The sequence below is a fragment of the Echiichthys vipera genome, assembly GCF_963691815.1.
Source record: "Echiichthys vipera genome assembly, chromosome: 16".
Taxonomy (NCBI): domain Eukaryota; kingdom Metazoa; phylum Chordata; class Actinopteri; order Perciformes; family Trachinidae; genus Echiichthys; species Echiichthys vipera.
Window position 1 is genome coordinate 1,758,380 of NC_139841.1, and position 19,318 is coordinate 1,777,697.

Genomic DNA, 19,318 nt, shown 5'->3' on the forward strand with positions numbered 1-19,318 from the left:
TAATAATAAAATAGTTAATTTAGGATTGTACAAATCTAATGAGTGCTTTCTAGTTTTAAATGGATATATCTTTTTTTTAATTTTTTACTTTTGACCATTTGGCACATCCACATTCATATTTTAAAAACATCCAGTCTTGTGTTTTATATTCTGCTGGTGCAGTTATACACTCTTATTTTACATTTGTATTGCAGAATGTTTCCTATTGTTTTAACTGTAGTTCCTGAATATAAGAATACATTAATAGTTTTTGTATTTTGGGATGTTGGTAAATAGTTTAACTTCTGTATGCAGGCCTAACATTACTGCAGTAACTGATCTTAACTGCATAAAATGTTTTTATACAGTATGAAACACTTTGAATATTTTTGTAGATTGTCACCTAAACGGGACATTTCATAATCTAAAGTCCTCCTCCTTCTGGAAACTGTCCTCCTGATGATGGACCCAGTGAAGGTAGGGGCTTTCTGTGCCGGCCACAGGCCGAGCAGACGACATGCATCTTAGCTGTGTAATAATAGTGCCTGGTTATATGGACACAATAACTACAGTTAATGAGAGAAACATTTCAAAGGTAGATATAGGTAATGATGATTTCATACTTAAAAAATAGTACAGAAAATAAGCAAGATTCAGTTTTAAAATGGTCTTAAATTTACTGTTTTATTTATAGGATACCCTTTTTTAATGTTACTATTCATCATTCCCGTTTGAGAGAAGCAGGGTTGTATAGAAGGAAAAACTGTTCACATCCAGATGAGGGGAGACGTGCCGTCCTCACAGAGCTGCGTGGACCAGGGCAGCTACTCGGCTATCTGCTGTGAGTAAAGGTTGCGTTTAATACGCAGCTAGTGTTTTTGCTGAAGTACTTCCCACATAGCCCGATATACTCATCCTGATGTTTAGGTTGGTTGACAACATATCATCTGTCATGCCGTACGGATGCCCTGCATCAAAAATAATTCTTAATAATAGCGAAAGTATCTTCGGAAATACTCATGCTTTGAAAATAGGCTCTCCATCTCTCCTTCCTTTTAAAAGACAGACAATCCGTCTGTCCAATCAGGAAGGTCCATCCTCTGATCAGATGGGCCTACCTTTTCCGGTAGAAGTTAATGTTGTTGTGCTTTCAGATTTGTCGTTGTGCTTTCAGATTTGTCGTTGTGCTTTAGGATTTGTTGTTTTGTTTTACGATTTGTCGTTGTGCTTTAGGATTTGTTGTTTTGTTTTACGATATGTTGTTGTGCTTTTGGATTTTCTGTTGCGTTTTTCTATTTGCTGTTGTGATTTCCACTCAGGGCCACCGTACTCTGACATATATATAAGCACAACCTTGTTCATTGTTATGTTCATGTATTTCTTGTTTTTAACATGTGTATGCACACACACATACATGCACACAGGTAATATGAGATGAGATCAAGACAGGACAGAAACTGCTGTGGAACTAGATAAAATGCAATATGTAATGGGAATACAATGTTGGGACTTTTTTTTACAAATAATTACAGTTGTAGTAGGAGTTAAATGTTAAAAATACTGGTTAACAGTGCAATGTCAGTACTTTTATTCCTATAATTTCAACTGCATAGATTTTAAAGGCAAACATGATCTGGGTAAATATATTATTACTCTGTGCTTAAAATGACTCAAAAGGACTCGAAACTCAAACTTTAGGACTTGACTTGTGATTTGATTGCAAAGACTTGAGACTTACTTAAGACTTGTAAGACAATGACTTGGTCCCACCTCTGGCTTGAAGCAATGTGTAATGAATTGTTCCTATTGGCCATCATGAGTCTTTATCTACCAGCCAGACCACTCCTGTCAATCTGAAGCTGTCTCATACAAAGAACTGTCCAGACAGAGGCAGACATGCAGCTAGAAATAGACACCTCAGCAGGAGACCCAGAATCGATTGTAATAGTCACAGCACAGGGAAGAGAAATCTGCTCTCTGGTTGATTGTTGCAAAAATACCCTGTAATTCAAACTGTGATGGTTTGAGAATAAAATGAGAGGTTCCACAAAGATGTGACGCAACACTGATGAACTTTATAGTTTTAACTGAACTCACTTTCTGTCATTTTTCAAGCCAACTATTGGTATGTAATATCAGGAATAAAAGCAAGTTTATTTATAAATTTTTTGGTTTTCCAACCCATCTACTAGACTTCAGCTTATCTGACTCTCTTGACAACCGTAAATAATCTTTCCAAATAAAGACACAAGAAGGGGAGGGGACTCGCCTCTGTTGGAGGCGAAAAATGAAATTGAAAAGTAGTCTACTGCCATAATAAACATGATGGAACACAAGCTCTATCTGATGGATGTGTATGTAATTGTTTATTAGCCTGTAAGCCATACAACTTTAATGCAGTAAGCCATAGTGTGTTCTCCTGCATCCTAGTGTAAAAAAGACTACCATGGAAGCCACATATACATTTGACCATTAACTGTGGGAGAAATGGGAACTTTGAATATTCATAAGATTAAAAAGTCAAATTTATATGCTAAACAGTCATTATTATGAGATACAAAGTCATAATTATGAGCTAAATATTCATAATTATGAAATAAAAACTCAATTATGAGATAAAAAGTCCAATTTTTTTAAATTATTTTTATTTCATAATTATGAATTACCATGGGGATGATTATATTATCAAGGCCACGTTTTCATTCATTTAATCATTTATTTTTCTTTTTTTTAGGCAAAAGCCAAAAAATAAATAAAAGAGTCACTTGAAGTGATGGATGGACTGGTTTGGGACTCATGTCTCGTAATCACTGATATCATAGAGACGATTCATATTTTCACGTAGAAAACAAAAAATGCAACAATGTTGCCTACTTGAGTAACTCGCCCCAAACTTGAAAAGCAACTGCTCATTTTTTCAGCTCACTCAGTTCCTCTCCTTGGGCCATTTCTGCCTCATCATCTTTAAAGACAGGCTGCTCTCCACCAACTTTCATTTGCATTATGGTCGCCGTGCATTTGGAACATAAGGTGTTAAATGACTGTGGAGTGTAGTTGATCACATCTGAAGAGGACAAAGAAATCCTCTGCCGTCATTAATTCCGCTACACATCCCGTCCTCCTCCGCGGCAGCATTGATCCAGCTTCTCCCTCTCTACTGTGCACACTTATGCCAGTGCGACAACACGATGCGGACTGTCGTGTTTTGCGGCAGCATCTTGCCTTTGTACCTTTTGCTCTGCGTTCATTCTCTGCCGGTACAAGACGGGAGCGTCAACAAGCAGCTCCAGGTGAGTCAAACATGGACTTAGTACAGAGGTGTATTATTGATAACAATAATAATAATAGTAATAACAATACACCTTTTTTATATAGGACTTCCATAACATAAAATGCAGGTCAAAGTGCTTTACAAAAAAACTAAAACAAATCAATAATACAGGTATTAAAACAGAAAACTCAAAAGCCCAAAACAATACAATAATAAATCCTAAAGAAAATAGGAATATTCTAATACAACAAGTTAATATTGAAAAAAAATTAAGATACAAGATAAAAAGCCATAAAACAAGTCCTATGAGAAATATCAAATAACAACAATTATTATGAGTGAATGAAATAAAAGCACTTTTATAAACTATGTTTTCTTTTGTTTCCTAAAACCATCAACAGAAGTGGAAGTCTTATTTTGTGGTGGGAGTTTGTTCCAAAGCGTCAGTGCAGAACAACAGAAAGCTGCTTCACTAAATGTTTTGTTTGTCATTGAGCAGCCAGCACTAGAAGGCCTGAGGGGGCAGTCTGGAACACATTCAGATATGCAGTCATAGAGGGAAGGAGCTGCCAAATCAATTCTCATCTTTTAAATCAATCCTCACTGTTCCAGGTATAGTCAGCGTGTGTGTGTGTGTGTGTGTGTGTGTGTGTGTGTGTGTGTGTGTGTGTGTGTGTGTGTGTGTGTGTGTGTGTGAGTGTGTAAGAGGTACAAACAATTGCATGAGTGAATAATATCTTGTTATTTAACTGTTAAAACCTAGAGGCAGCTGTGTTTCAAGACAGTTCTCATAAAGCCATAAATGGCTAAAAATGAGGTGGAGTCTGCAGTTATAGAACTGTAAACTCCTATTTCAGTTTCATATAAGGCTGTATGCCAACTTTTGGTTCAAACAGAGGTCCCTGTATATGCAATACACTCGGACTGCTGACATGAAATCATTATTAGCCCTAGGTAACTCACTGGTATTGTAATTGAGTATGGATGAGATAGTGTAATTTTAAATGGAAAGGATATAATCAACCCTTCCTTTTGTTGGAGTAAAACACAATCAAACATTTTTATGGGATTGTACTGTATACCCAAATAGTTTGTTTCCAACATTCTGCAGCTTGGTGGATGCCAGGTCTGGTTTCTGGTACATCTGTCAACAGTATGAGTGCAAGAGCCAAATTAAGCAGGCAGCGGCAAGTCATCTGGTAGTTACAAAACTCTGCTTTGCTGACTCAGAGGAACAGGAGAAAATAACAGATCAGAGAGACACATCACCAAGCGACTGAGCAACTCTGCTGAGGCTTTTGTCTGTGGATCATGCTGAGAGTATGCAGAAAACACCCTGCCCTGCCAAACACAGTACACAGTACCATTGCTGTTCATATATAATCCTTGATTTTAGTATCCAAATGACATAAATCTAACGTTCAGCAAAGACATATCCACATACGCAACAGTCAGAGGTGGAAGGTAACTAAGGACATTATTCTATAACAACCAAGTACTGTATTGTTATACAATTTTAAAGTACTTGTGCTTTACTTGAGTATTTCCATCTTTCTGCTAGTGCTAGCTCTACTCCCCTATGTTTCAGCGGAATATTTTGAACAAATAATTTTCAGACGAACAACTAATTGATTAATAGTTAGTTGCAGCCAAGCCCCAACCACAGCAAATTCTAAGTTCATCCAATACGGATGAACCTAGAATCCCGGACCTCTTGAGTGACAGTTAGGCCCTTACTTCTCCTCGGAGTCTAGTTGTCAGGATTAGCAAGCTAACTCCATTATCTTGACCTCGATTGCAATCATTTGGTGTAGTGGTGTTACCACAAGTGTACTGTTCTTACAACTGATTTGTATGTTACAACCATAAACTGAATATTATAAAACAAATTAAAAGGTGTTGGTGTTGCGAGTGTCACAATGTGTTATGCCAACTAATTAAATAGCCGCACTTGCGCCATGACCTATAATATAGCCTACTATCTATGACACATACACTAGGCTAGGTTAGGTTAGGTTAGGTCCCGATAAACTTTTTTGTCCCTGTGGGGAAATTTGTCTTGGGCACAGTGCATGATTGCTTCATTAAGAACTCAAAATAATTTTCTTTGCTTTTTTTCCTCACTGACTGCTCATAAAGACTCTGTATAGGCTTGTATTCTCTTTTCCCTATTATTTTCATGGTTGTTTGTGCATGTTGGCAAGTTTCCTTTTTAGCTGACCTGATCCATATCTGATGATGCTTTCTACAATTACACGATTGGACATCATCATGATTAGACTGCTCACGCCATAACATCTTAATCCTCTGCTGAAGGCTAGTGCACAGGTTTTCGATGTGTGTTTTCAAGCAAAGAAGGCTATCAATATGGGCCCCTAAGTACTTATATGATGATACCTGGGAGATTTTCTGATTGTTAATGACCCCTGGCTCATGGTCAGTCACTTGCTTCGGGTCCAAGACCAGTGTCGGGTCCAAGACCTGTGTCTGTATTTCCTGTATTTAAGTGACATTTGGAATGAGATAGTTGGTGTCACACCACTTAATAAATAAGTCCAATTCATCCTGGTAAACAAATGGGTCCTTATCCTTGTGTAGAAGACTGAGGATTACAGTATTATCAGCAAATTTCATATTATAATTATGTTTATAATTAGGATGCACAGTCCTACAGTCATGGTGTAAAATGTTAAATGTGTGGGTGACAGAATGCAATTCTGTGGGACTCCTGTGTTGCAGTGTTTGGTCTCTGACATTGATTTTCACGTTCTGTGTTCTATTAGTTAAAAAGGAATAAAAACATTTAATCAAAGAAGTCTTAACACTCATATATTTAAGCTTCTTTAAAAGTATATGAATTTGCACTGTATTAAAAGCCGAGCTTAAATCAACAAATACAATTCTATCATAAGCCTTTGTTTTGTCAAGATTTGTGGAAATAAAGTGCAAGATGGAGAGAATTGCATCATCTGTGCTGCGTTCCTGCTTATAAGTTAACTAGTACACATCTAACATGAGCTTGACATTATTCAAAAGCAGGGACATAACACATTTTTCAAAACATTTAATTATAATTGAGGTTAGAGCTATGGGGCTAAGATCTTTGTTTACTGTGGCACAGGGCTTTTTAAGCACTGGGGTTATAATTGACTTTCCACAGATCTGGGGCAGTGTGAATCTTCAGGGATTGTTGGAATATTGGACAACATGCTGTTGTTAGTTCCTCTGCACAGCTTTTGAGTAAAAAAGCTGGCAGGCTGTCAGGGCCTGTAGCTTTGCCCGTTCGTACTCTACTAAAGAGACAACAGACACTAGTTGGGTCAACTTCCAGTCAGCATGTGGCCTCTGTGTCTTGCAGGGACTGCAGAACCCTGTCACATTCCTGATAGAAGTCTGGATGGTCATATCTCAGGTAAAAGTCATTCAGCTCATTTGACTTTTGTTGTTCATCCAGAGTGAAAAAATGTTTCTTTGCAAAATTCATATTAGATGCTAATCTGGAGCACCGAGAGGAATCAGGCTGTATTTGGGCCGTGAGGGTGGGTGTTTTACAGTGTATGGCGTTGAATATCAGTTTAAATGTAGTTAATTTAACTGAGGTTCAGGACCAAGACCATACCCCTCTCCCTTCACTAATTCCATCACTCACTCCTCACAATTAAACAACCTGTGTCCAATTAACACAACATCTGTGTCTCATTAACTCAACTACTTGTGCAACCACATGTCCATCATCCCTCCCCTTCGACCTCCGTTCATCCCTGCATCGACGACGTCTCCCCTCATCCCTCCCCTTCAACCTCCGTTCATCCCGCCACAACCGACCCCTCCCCTTCGACCCCCGTTCATCCCTCATTGACCGACCTCATCCCTCCCATTCTACCAGTTCATCCATTCATCCTGCGACGGCCGACCACTCCCCTCATCCCTCCCCTTCGACCTCTGTTCATCCCGCAAGGACCGGCCCCTCTCCTCATCCCTGCCCTTTCATCCCGCTACGACCGAACCCCATATATCCCTCATCGAGTGACCAATCCCTTCCCTCGAATCCTTTCCAATCCTCATCCCGGAACGACCGGCCCCTCCCATCATCCCTCCTTCGACCGCCGTTCGTCCCGCAACGGCCGACCCCTTTCCCATCCCGCTACGACCGACCTTGTCCCTCCCCTTCAACCCGGTTCATCCAATTCCTCACGCTACGGCTGACCACTCCCCTCATCCCTCCCCTTCAACCGCCGTTCGTCCGCTTCGTCATCCATAGTTAAAGTTTCTTTCTCCTGAGATAACTTTTGTAATGTATCGGCACTGTAACTTAATTCAAATTCATGCGACAACGCCCACGTCGGGTCCATCTGCCCCTGTAACCCCTACCAGCCCAGGTTCTTCTACTTCACCTTCCTTCGACCACGACAGCCGCATACCTCGATCCGGCGACATTTGGCTCTGCACTGATGCAGCCCGCTGTCCCTCAACATCTGCCGTTACCTCGGCGGTAGATGGTCCGCCTCTGGAACTTCTCGCTCCTCCCCCTGTGCTTTCGAAACGTGCCCCATTGTTTTTGCTGCCATTCTTTGGGGGCATGGGTGGTAATTCTCATAAATCCATCCAGACAACCAAACTACCGTCAACATCAGAAACAAGGCAGCTCAACACCAGACGTCCATCCACAGCTTTAACTCAACCGCACCACCCACATTTTGGGTTACGAAGTCCATCGCCAACCCCCTCTCATTCCTAAATCCGAATAATTGCATATACTAACCCACACAGCTCGCCGGAGCACCAGCCCTTCTATTTTATTTTTACCCCCGCATAAACGCGTTAATCAGACCTACGCAACACAGAACCCCATATCGCTCCAAACACTCACCCTCGGCAACCGACCTCCTCATCCCTGGCATCCAGGCCCTACGTGCAGGATACATCTTCTCCCCCGTCAACCCAACTCTTGAATTATGAATTTGGTATCCTCAGACGTCCTGCATTTTCCACCTTCAACCCATCGCTACATGCAAGCCTCTACAACACTCCTATCCATTTCATAAATACTCTCTGGTCATCCCAAACTACCTAAGCCATGCACAGCCATCCAAGCGATATCCGAACAGTCCATTCTCGTCTCATCCAATGAAGTTTTGGGGGTTGATGAAGCAGCACACATCAAGGCATAACCCCACTCTGAGCCATGCTCCCGGAGAAGGTGTGACATCCATACAAACCTCAACCCGCTTTGCACCATTCATCCCGACGATCGACGGTCCCTGGCGATTGACCCTCTCATCATTCCCTTGCCCCCTATCTTCATCCCACCTAAATGCACCCTCACCCCACCTTCTTGCATTCCCCCCGCTATTCCAAATAAACTTCTTCAATATTGTGACGGTGTGTTCTCCGTCAGACAGTGATACAGGAGGGGATTTTCACTCCCATCCCATCCCGCTCCCGAAAAAACCCTCTATTCCCGTTACAAAATTTAAAAAATATACTCCCGTTCCCCCCTGGTCCCGGAAAAAAACTCATCATTGCCTAGCTCTGGCAGTCGTGCTAATGTTGCTAATTCGGTATAGCTAGCAAGATAGGCATATCTCCCCCTCCCCAATGTCGAATCAATGCCCTTTCTTTGTAAGAGGAAATAAGGTGGAGTTAGATTCTGACAAGATGGCTATGCCCATAGGCGAGGAGATCCAGTAATTTAACCTCTGGTGAGGGGGTGCACAAGGCACTGGAACCCTTTGTGCTCCTAGTGCCAACGACCGTCGTTGGAGTGACATTCGTTGGTGGGAAGTTGGTTTCGACTTCGTTGGTGCTCTACTCGGTTAGAACGATAGTTGTTGGAGTCACAGGAGACTTTTGTGAACAGTTAGATTGTTGAATCTCCTGGGAAGGGATGAAAGGGCAGCATTGTAAATTGGAGATAAGTGGTGTCTCAGACCTCCTCCTCTGTTTAGCGTTGGTTTCTTTTACTCCTCTTTCAAACCATCTGTCCTCTCTGTCCAGGATGTGGACATTGTTGTCCTCAAATGAGTGGGCTTTCTCCTTGAGATGCAAGTGGACAGCGGAGTCCAGGCCTGAGGAGTTAGCTCTCCTGTGTTGGGCCATGCGGCCATTCCGGCTTATGCTGTGCTCACAGTTTCCAAACATTTAACAGGACAAACCTAAACATAACAATAACAATAACATTTTCATAACAATAACAGAGCAATAACAGAACAACATAGAACAATAATTTAAGATAAAAAATAGAGGTAATATTAAAAATAGGTTAACAAGTAAATATGATAAATTTAAAATAGAAAGATAAAATAATTGTGCAAAGTAAAGTGACCAGGCTGTTATAAATATCTTTGTTATATTATTTTACAATGATATACATAAGGTGCATAAGGTGCATTTGTCTTTGGCATGTGTGTGTGATGTGTCGGGTGGGGTCAATTGTTCAGCAATGTGACGGCCTGGGGGTAGAAACTGTTTTTATGTCTGGCTGTTTTTGTGTACAGAGTTCTGTAACGCCTGCCAGAGGGGAGAAGTTCAAAGAGGTGATGTGCAGGGTGTGAAGGGTCTGCAGAGATGTGAACTGCCCTTTTCCTGACTCTGAATGAGTGCAGGTCCTGGATAGTGGGCAGTTTGACACCAATGATTCTCTCTGCAGTCCTGATTGTCCGTGTCAGTCTGTTCTTGTCCTGTTTGGTGGCCGATCCAAACCAAACAATGATGGAGGTGCAGAGAACAGACTGAACTATTGCCGTGTAGAACTGGATCAGCAGTTCTTGGGGCAGGTTGAACTTCCTCAGCTGACGAAGGAAGTACATCCTCTGCTGGGCCTTTTTGATTATGGAGTCCACGTTGTGGCTCCACTTCAGATCCTGGGAGAGGACGGATCCCAGGAACCTGAAGGTTTCCACAGCAGACACGGTGTTGTTGAGGATGGTGATGGGGGGCAGTGTGGGGGGGGGGCGGCTCCTGAAGTCCACTGTCATCTCCACAGTTTTGAGCGTGTTTAGCTCCAGATGGTTCTGACCGCACCAGAGGGCCAGCTGTCCCACCTCCCGTCTGTAAGCAGACTCGTCACCGTCCCGGATGAGACCGATGACGGTTGTGTCGTCTGCAAACTTCAGGAGTTTGACAGATGGGTCACTCGAGGTGCAGTCATTTGTATAAAGGGAGAAGAGCAATGGAGAGAGCACACACCCCTGGGGAGCGCCTGTGCTGATGGTCCGGGTGCTGGATGTGATCCGCCCCAGCCTCACCTGCTGTCTCCTGTCAGTCAAAAAGTTAGTAATCCACTGACAGGTGGAGGCTGGGACGGTGAGCTGGGAGAGTTTGTAGTGGAGGATGTCCGGGATGATTGTGTTGAAAGTCGAGCTAAAGTCTACAAACAGGATCCTTGCATAAGCCCCCGGGGTGTCAAGGTGTTGCAGGATGTGGTGCAGTCCCATGTTGACTGCATCATCCGCTGACCTGTTTGCCCAATATGCAAACTGCAGGGGGTCCAGCAGGGGTCCTGTGATGTCCTTCAAGTGGCTCAACACCAGTCTCTCAAAGGACTTCATGACCACAGATGTCAGGGCCACAGGCCTGTAGTCATTTAGTCCTGTGATTGCTGGTTTCTTGGGGACTGGGATTATTGTGGAGCGTTTGAAGCAGGAGGGGACTTCACACAGCTCCAGGGATCTGTTGAAGATCTGGGTGAAGATGGGGGTCAGCTGGTCAGCACAGACCTTCAGACAGGAGGGTGACACACCGTCTGGGCCTGGAGCTTTCTTGGTCTTTAGTTTCTTGAAGAGCTGACACACATCCTCTTCACAGATCCTGAGTGACGGTGGGAAGGGGAAGGGAGGGGTGATGAGGGTTGTGTGATGGTGGAGTGGGTGATGGGTGTGAAAGTTGGCGTCTCAAACCTGCAGTAGAAGACATTCAGGTCGTCAGCCAGTTGACGGTTCACTGCAGTGTGGGGGGATGGTCTCCTGTAGTTGGTTATGTCCTGTAGACCTCTGCACACTGACGCAGGGTCGTTAGCTGAGAAACTGCTCTTCAGCTTCTCAGTGTAGCACCTTTTTGCCACCTTGATCTCCTTTGTCAGTGTGTTCCTGGCCGTGTTGTACAGGACTCTGTCCCCACTTCTGTAGGCCTCCTCCTTGGCCTGGCGAAGCGTCCTGAGTTTTGCAGTGAACCAGGGTTTATTGTTGTTGTATGTGCAGAAGGTTTTGGTCGGCACACACATTTCCTCACAAAAGCTGGTGTAGCTTGTCACAGTGTCAGTCAGTTCGTCCAGATCTGTAGCAGCAGCCTCAAAAACACTCCAATCAGTGCAGTCAAAGCAGGCCTGTAACTCCAGCTTTGACTCTGTGGTCCATCTCTTCACAGTCCTCACTACAGGCTTGGCAGATTTGAGTTTCTGCCTGTAGTTTGGAACAAGATGGACCATACAGTGATCAGAGAGCCCCAAAGCTGCACGGGGAACAGAGCGATAGGAGTCCTTTAAAACAGTGTAGCAATGGTCCAGAGTGTTTTTGTCCCTGGTGGGACACTTAACCTGTTATCTAGGTAGTTCACGGCTGAGGTTTGCTCTGTTAAAGTCCCCCAGCACAATGAGCAGGGAGTCTGGATGCTTCCTCTCCTCGTCCGTTATCTGGTCAGCCAGGTGTTGCAGGGCCTCAGTGACACAGGCCTGAACCAACCAGAATGAACGAGGAGAACTCCCGCGGTGAATAAAACGGTCTACAGTTTATGAAAAATGTCTCCAAGTGGGGGCTGCATGATTTCTTCAACACTGTGACATCTGTACACCAACCTTTGTTAATATAGAAGCAGATTCCGCCTCCTCTGCTCTTCCCCGAGAGCTCCGTTACCCGGTCCCGGTAGATGTAATCCTGAGTCTGGGGTGAGTTCACTGAGCCAAGTTTCAGTGAAACACAGGGCGGCAGATCTGCAGAAGTCCGAATTCCTTCCTATTGAGGAGCAGCAGTTCGTCTATCTTGTTGTTAAGGGAGCGGACGTTCGCCAGGTGAATCGAAGCCTACAGAACTAACATCGGTTGTAAAAACCCGATACCGATAATTCCCGATATTACATTTTTAACTCAATATCGGACATCCCTACTGGTAGGGTCTCGTTTGAGAGTTTTTTAAGTGTTAGAGTCACTGAGTAGTGCAGATATCTTTGCCTGGTAATCAGTTGTATTGAGAACAGCTGTGCATCTACCCTTGTCTGCTGGAAGGATTATAACCCAGTAGAGGGTTATAACCCAGTAGAGCAATAACAAAGACAAAACCAACTTCCCACCAACGACTGACATTCCAATGAGTGTCGTTGGCACTTGGAGCACAAAGGGTTCCAGTGACTCCATCGGCCTTTTGCACGCCCTCAGTGGAGGTCACTAGAGTCACTAGAGGTAAAATAACTGGATCTCCACACCAAACCTTTGGACCAGTCCCAGCCTGGTCAGATGCGTAAATTAAGTGATGAAGCCTCTTGGATGAGAGGTGAAATGTCGTCCTAGACAAACGACCAAGTCCAGTTGCTTTTGACTTAAATATCTTTGGGGATATTTTAGTAGTGAGCAATGCACAGCGCAGTCGATAGCTGTAATGTTAATGTTGCATAGAACTTGTCTGTCTGATTTGAATATTTTCATCTGACCAAATCAGCAGTAAGCACTCCACCTCCTTCAGACCACTGCAAACTGTTCGGCGGCATCTTTCAAAATGTTAAACGTCAATGCTCACGCTCGTACACGCCTGCATGCTCGCATGTGCATCCATGCTTTACTAAAGCCCACCTCTCTCAACCAGGCCGCGGCCAACAAGCGTGAACAGTTGTACTTACACTGGTCAAACGAATTAGACTTTAGCCATGAACGGGCTTGGGCACATTGGGCCTCATTTATCAATCTTGTGTGAAAACGGGCGCAGATCTGAGCACAGAATTGGTCGTAGGAAAGGACCCACGTGTGATTTATGAAACATTCGTATCGGACCGATCTCAGCGTATGAATGAGCGGACCTTAATAAATGCAGAGGCTGAATTCGATCGTCATTAACATGTTACACCCTTAAATATTCCTGTTTCGGAGGCCTCGCCCACTGAGGTCAAACACGGAGAGACGAAACACTGGTAAGAAAAGAAACTTTTCCAACACAGAGATCGGCATCCTGACATCCGAGATGGAGCAAAATAAAGATGTGCTTTTTGGCAGTCTTAAGAGTGGAATAAAAGGGGCCCATAAAAACGCTGTATGGAAAAGAATAACGGAGGCAGTCAACCACAAGCAGCGCTCCACCTGTGCGGACAGGTGTTGTGCCGTATTCAGCACCCCTGCCGTGAAATGCACCCCCTCACATTATAGGTGATATTCTGGATCAGAAGGCTGTTGTTTTGACCTATAGGAGTAGCTTATATAAAGGTAACCCACAACGGTCAGAACATTGGTTACTTACAGTCTTTAAACTATTTTAAAGAGTTTAAATCACAAACTTGGATGATAGCGAACACAAAACAACACCTTTTTGTATGTTCTGTGGAAATATACTGCAGCCATAATTACAAAATGAATGAAATGGATCTTTTGAGCAAGTTGAATGTATTTGATTTAGCGTTTCCTAAATATAATCCCAGCTTTTCTTGCAATTCATAGGTTCAAAAGTGTGTGCTTTTAATGTGGTTACCTGTATATAAACTACTCCTATAGGTCCAAACAACAGCCTTCTGATCCAGAATATCACCTATAATGCAAGGGGATGCATTTCACGGCAGGGGTGCTGAATACGGCACAACACCGGCGCTCCTACTCTGTAGCGGGGTTTGCCAGCGGGATTATTAGGTATACCGTTAGAGGATAACCTTTGCCATGTAGAAGAACCATACCAAAATGTTAATCATCTGATATCTTGTTTGATTTAATGCAATTTATCGAGGGTAGCCACTTACAGAGGAGATGACTTTGGCTCTCCAGTAAGCATTGCTGCAGCCGCGTGCCAACATATTCATCCTGTCGGGGTCGCGGGGGGCTGGAGCCGAGCTGTTTTGAAATATAAAAGAATCGTGTGCCCCCCCTTGCCACCTGATGTTTAAAAGCGAGAGCTTGGCATCACAAATCACCTGTACATTTATCGAGTGGTAGTTTCAGCAATTGATGAATGCGTAATCATTCATGGATGGTGCCTTCAGACGCACATGAATACAATCAATTGCTCCAACCACAATATATATTTTTTTATTCGTTTTAAGAATCTGTTTTGATCTGTCCTTAATATGTGACTGCTTATGCTTAATGACAGCTGAGGTTTGTTTATTATTTTCAGCCAGATTTTACTGTGCTGCACCCCAAATACACAGGCTCAAATGTGCGTACACGATGTCAGACCAGACGTGAGATTTGATCGTAGCTCCAGCTCACGTCCAAATTGATAAATGCCGACGTCTGCCAGGAAATGGTCGTACGCACGTTTTTCTGCCGTACGTTCGTTTGATAAATGAGGGCCAATATGAATGGACAGTGTGAGTGCGGCCTTAATAACTCTGTCTCCAGGATGCCACCCTCTGCTTTTTTACCAGCAACGTAGTTCAATTTGATTCAATTCAATTCAATTTTATTTATAGTGCCAAATCATAACAAAAGTTATCTAAGGACACTTTAAAGACTAGGTATAGACCACACTCTATGACTTATTTATGATTTACATAGACCCAACAATTCCCCCGTAGAGTACGGTGGCAACGAAAACCTTCCCTATTACAGGCAGGAACGTCAGACAGACCCAGCTCTATGGGGGACGGCCATCTTTTCTTGTCTAGCTAGCTCCACCTCAGGCACTGCCAAGATGGCGACCGCTCTTTAGAATCCTATGGGTAACATCACAGAGACAACGTCCATAAATTTTGATTTGATAATATATAAATCTTCTTATAATTAAGTATTTTTACATTATTTACTTTTACTTAAGTGAAAGATGTGAATACATCTTTCACCATTCTCAGCAGAAGTTCTCACAAGTGTATTTTATGTAGAGATATTTGAATGAAAAGTCAAACATCTATGATGGAACTTGTCAGCTGAAGAGGTTTAGTGAGAGATGTTTACAATGGAGGATCCGTCTGTCATCTCCATTCATGCTAATCCACTGTATCCTCCACTTGGCATAATCAGTGCGCAAAAGATAGAATGCCTGATATCTGGGACTTTTTGTGGTTAAATATTTACCCTCGAGAGATTTCTTCCAATGAGCACATCCTTTATCTCATGTTTGGACTGGTTTTTATCTGCCAAAGGATGTCCGTGGGAGTAGGTCTTATCATATTTGTAGAGTGATCAAGTAGGGAGCCAAATCAGATTCTGCTCAGGTTTTTATAATTGCAAGTTGCAAAGTTAGTCATTCTCAGTAATGTCAGATCAGCATCCTTGAAAACCTTTCATGACACACTCCTACTGTTATACTGCAGACGAGCTGACGTCATGACTGAACAGGGAATTTCCAGACATCTGCTCACGGTGTGGGAAGCATCTTTGTGGAGGATTATGAATAGATTTGTGTGTAGGGGGTGCACATTTTTTCAGTCATGTGCATGTTCATACCTGAATGCACACATTGTATTTATGTTTGTAGGATGTAACAGATGCCACGTATTGGATAAAAGTAAATGCTCCCCCCTGTTGATGGGCTCAGCACTTAATTTGGGTTAAAGCTTGGGCACGTCAATTTGGGCAAGATGCAGCAGCTACAGTGTCCTGTGGTGACATGTCAGCTCCATCTCCAGGGTTCCCCCAGCACACACACATCTTTGTTTCCGTGGCATTTTGTGGTTATGCTTTCTTAAATGAAAACATGCTTCTTGCCTACACACTTGCTTTCTTTTGTCGCTCACTCTAAATTGAGCTGCCTGTCAGCTTCAATTTGCATATAAGCATATATCCAAGAAGGACACCTCCAGACTGGATAAACTGATCAGGCAGGCCAACTCTGTAGTCGGCATGAAACTGGACTCACTGGTGACGGTGGCAATGCCAGCCACCCCCTGTACACCGTCATCAGCAACCAGAGGAGCCTGTTCAGTGGAAGGCTGCTTCTGCCCAAGAACTCCTTTGTCCCTCAGGCCATCACACTCTACAAATCCTCACTCGGGGGGAGGAGGAAATAAAGAGGACAGTAGGGAAGGAGTGGGAGCCACTCACTGTGCAATTAATAATCTACTTTTACATACCTAACACTTGTCTTCTTTTTTGTGCAATAACTTTATCCATCACTTAAGTGCAATAATTTAATCTTACTGCTCATTTTTTGTCATATACAGTCATACATATTTGATCTCATACATTTCCTCTACATTTAACTTCTGTTTACTTTTTATTGTTTTTTTATACTTTCTGTATTTTTTTAGCTAAAAGTTTATTGGGTGTCTTACACTGTATTATTTTATACCTCCCTTGTGTTTTTGTAAGCTGCTGGAAATTTAATTTCCTCACCGGAGTCATCCCAAAGGGATCAATAAAGAGAAGTCTAAGTCTTAAAACTCTACCATGCAAAGAGCAATCCATATATCAACAACACCAGAGAACACCACCGGCTTCTCTTGGTCCAAGCTCATCTGAGATTGACTGACCCAAAGTGGAAAAGTGTGCTGTGGTCTGACGAGTCCACATTTGAAAATTGTTTTTGTAAATCATAAATGTTGTGTCCTCCGGGCCTAAGAGGAAAATTACCGTCCAGATTGTTATCAGTGCAAAGTTCAAATGCCAGCATCTATGATGGTGTGGGGGTGTGTTGGTGCCCATGGCGTCATGGGTAACTTGCACACCTGTAAAGGCCCCATTAATGCAAGTACATGCATTTGGAGCAACATATGCTGCCATCCAAGCAACGTCTTTTTCAAGGATGTCCCTGTTATTTCAGCAAGACAATGCCAAGCCCCATTCTGCACGTGTTCCAACAGCGTGGCTTCGTAGTAAAAGAGTGCAGGTACTAGACTGCTCTGTTCAGACCTGTCTCCCATTGAAAATGTGTGGAGCATTATAAAGAGCAAAATATGACAGAGCCCCCGGACTGTTGAACAACTGAAGTTGTACATCAAGCAAGAATGGTGAAGAATTTCACCTACAAAGCTTCAACAATTAGTGTCCTCAGTTCCCAAACTCTTATTGAGTGTTGTTAAAAGGAAATGTGATATAACACAGTGGTAAACATGCCCCTTTTCCTAGCTTTTTTGGAAAGTGTTGCAGCATCAAATTCAAAATGAATTAATATTTGCAAAAAAACAATAAAAGTTATCAGTTTGTGTCAAGAGTTGGTTCTGTCAGTCCCTCCTCTCTCCCTTTTGTGTGAGTTTGTCTCCCTCTGTCTGTTTTTCCCTGCATGTGTCCCCCCTTTGTGTTTGTTTGTCCAGGTACGGGTAGGCGTGTTCCTTCCCAGCTGCAGCCTGTTACGCTAATCACCTGAGGAGTATAAGAACCCAGAGCTGACAGGCATGCAGTGCCGGACCGTTGTTATCCTTCCCTTGGTAAACTCTTTGTCGGATTGGCTCCCGTTTCTTGTTTGTTCAGGTTTTGCGCTCCGTGTTGATTGTTATTTTGTTAATCATTGTTGTCTGTGTTCCTTTCTGTAGTTTCCCGCGTTCCTGTTTTCCTCGTTCCTGTTTCCTGACCGTCCGCTGTTTCCTCGTTCCTGTTACCCTCGACCGTCTCGTCTTCAGTGTTTCTGTTTCCCCTGTATTGTTCCCGCTTCTGTCATGTTAATTAAATATTTGTTTGTACTTTTACCCCGTCACTGCATTTGGGTTCAGTCTGCCAGTGTTATTCCCCCGCACCGTTCATGACAGAACAGTCCGGCCATAACATGGACCCCGCGGACATGGAAATCGATCCTCCGGGTTTTTCCGTTCGTCAAGCGGTTTCCTCCCAGGGAGTGCTACTCGGTCAGCATTCACAGACGCTACAAGGAATCCTGGAAAGTCTGAGTCAGCTGACTGCCTGTGTTCCTCGTTTGGATTGAAGACAGGTTGGGCCTCTCCTTGCTACATCTGTAAATGCTGAGTCACCCGCTATCACCGTGAGTACCCTCCTGCCTTGTGAGCCTTATGTCCCGGCACCCGAGCGTTATAATGGGAAATTAGGAGAATGTAAGATTTTCTTATTTCAGTGCTCTCTTGTGTTCGGTCAGCAGCCTCTTACCTAGGCTAGTGATAGCACCAAGATAGCTTATGTTCTAGGTTTACTATCTGGTGGGCCCGAGTCTGGGGAGCTGCCTTTTGGAACAATCCCTTAACACAACAGGCTACGTTCCAACAGTTCACCAGTGAGATTTTGTCGGTGTTTGACACTCTCCTCAACACTTAGCATCTTGTGAGGGTAAGGGAGGGGGACGAATGGAAGACCGCATTCAACAATCCACTCGGACACTTCGAGTACCTCGTCATGCCGTTTGGTTTAACTAATGCGCCAGCTGTCTTTCAGGCATTAGTTAACAACATTCTCCGTGATATGCTGAATCATTCGGTCTTCGTGTACCTGGATGACATATTGATTTTTTCAAAAGACTTGTCCAAACATGTGGTTCACGTCCGCCAGGTTCTCCAGCGTCTTCAGGAGAATCGCCTGTTCGTCAAAGCAGAGAAATGCGAATTCCACGCCTCCTCTGTGACATTTTTAGGGTACATCGTGGAGAGTGGACAGGTTAGGGCAGATCCTGCGAAGGTTACGGCAGTGAAAGAATGGCTGAAGCCTACCTCCAGGAAGCAACTACAGTGGTTTTTGGGTTTCGCGTATTTTTACCGTCGCTTTATCCGAAACTACAGCCAGGTAGTGTCACCTATGACCAGGTTGACGTCCCCCACATCTTCAGCCGCCAACGACGCATTTCCGACCCGAAAGAAACGTTTCTCGTCAGCTCCTGTGTTGGTTCAGCCAGATTCTGCTCTTCAGTTCATTGTGGAGGTGGATGCCTCGGATCTGGGAGTGGGGGTGGTACTGTCCCAGCGGGCAGTTTCGGACAACAAGGTTCACCCGTGCGTGTTCTTCTCAAAGAAGCTTTCTCCCGCTGAGAGGAACTATGACGTAGGGAACCGTGAACTGCTAGTGGT

The 19,318-nt window shown here is 43.6% G+C and overlaps 1 protein-coding gene across 1 annotated transcript in view; it reads left to right on the forward strand.

The window, feature by feature from the left end:
- Positions 1-3,167: 3,167 nt before the first annotated feature.
- Positions 3,168-19,318, forward strand: part of LOC310958902 (stromelysin-3-like) — a gene marked incomplete at its 5' end in the record, with an annotated part of 53,035 nt that continues 36,884 nt past the window's right edge. The window contains one exon of the mRNA XM_083930059.1: positions 3,168-3,269. Coding sequence (XP_083786185.1) covers positions 3,168-3,269 — 102 coding nt within the window. The remainder of the gene's footprint in view (positions 3,270-19,318) is intronic.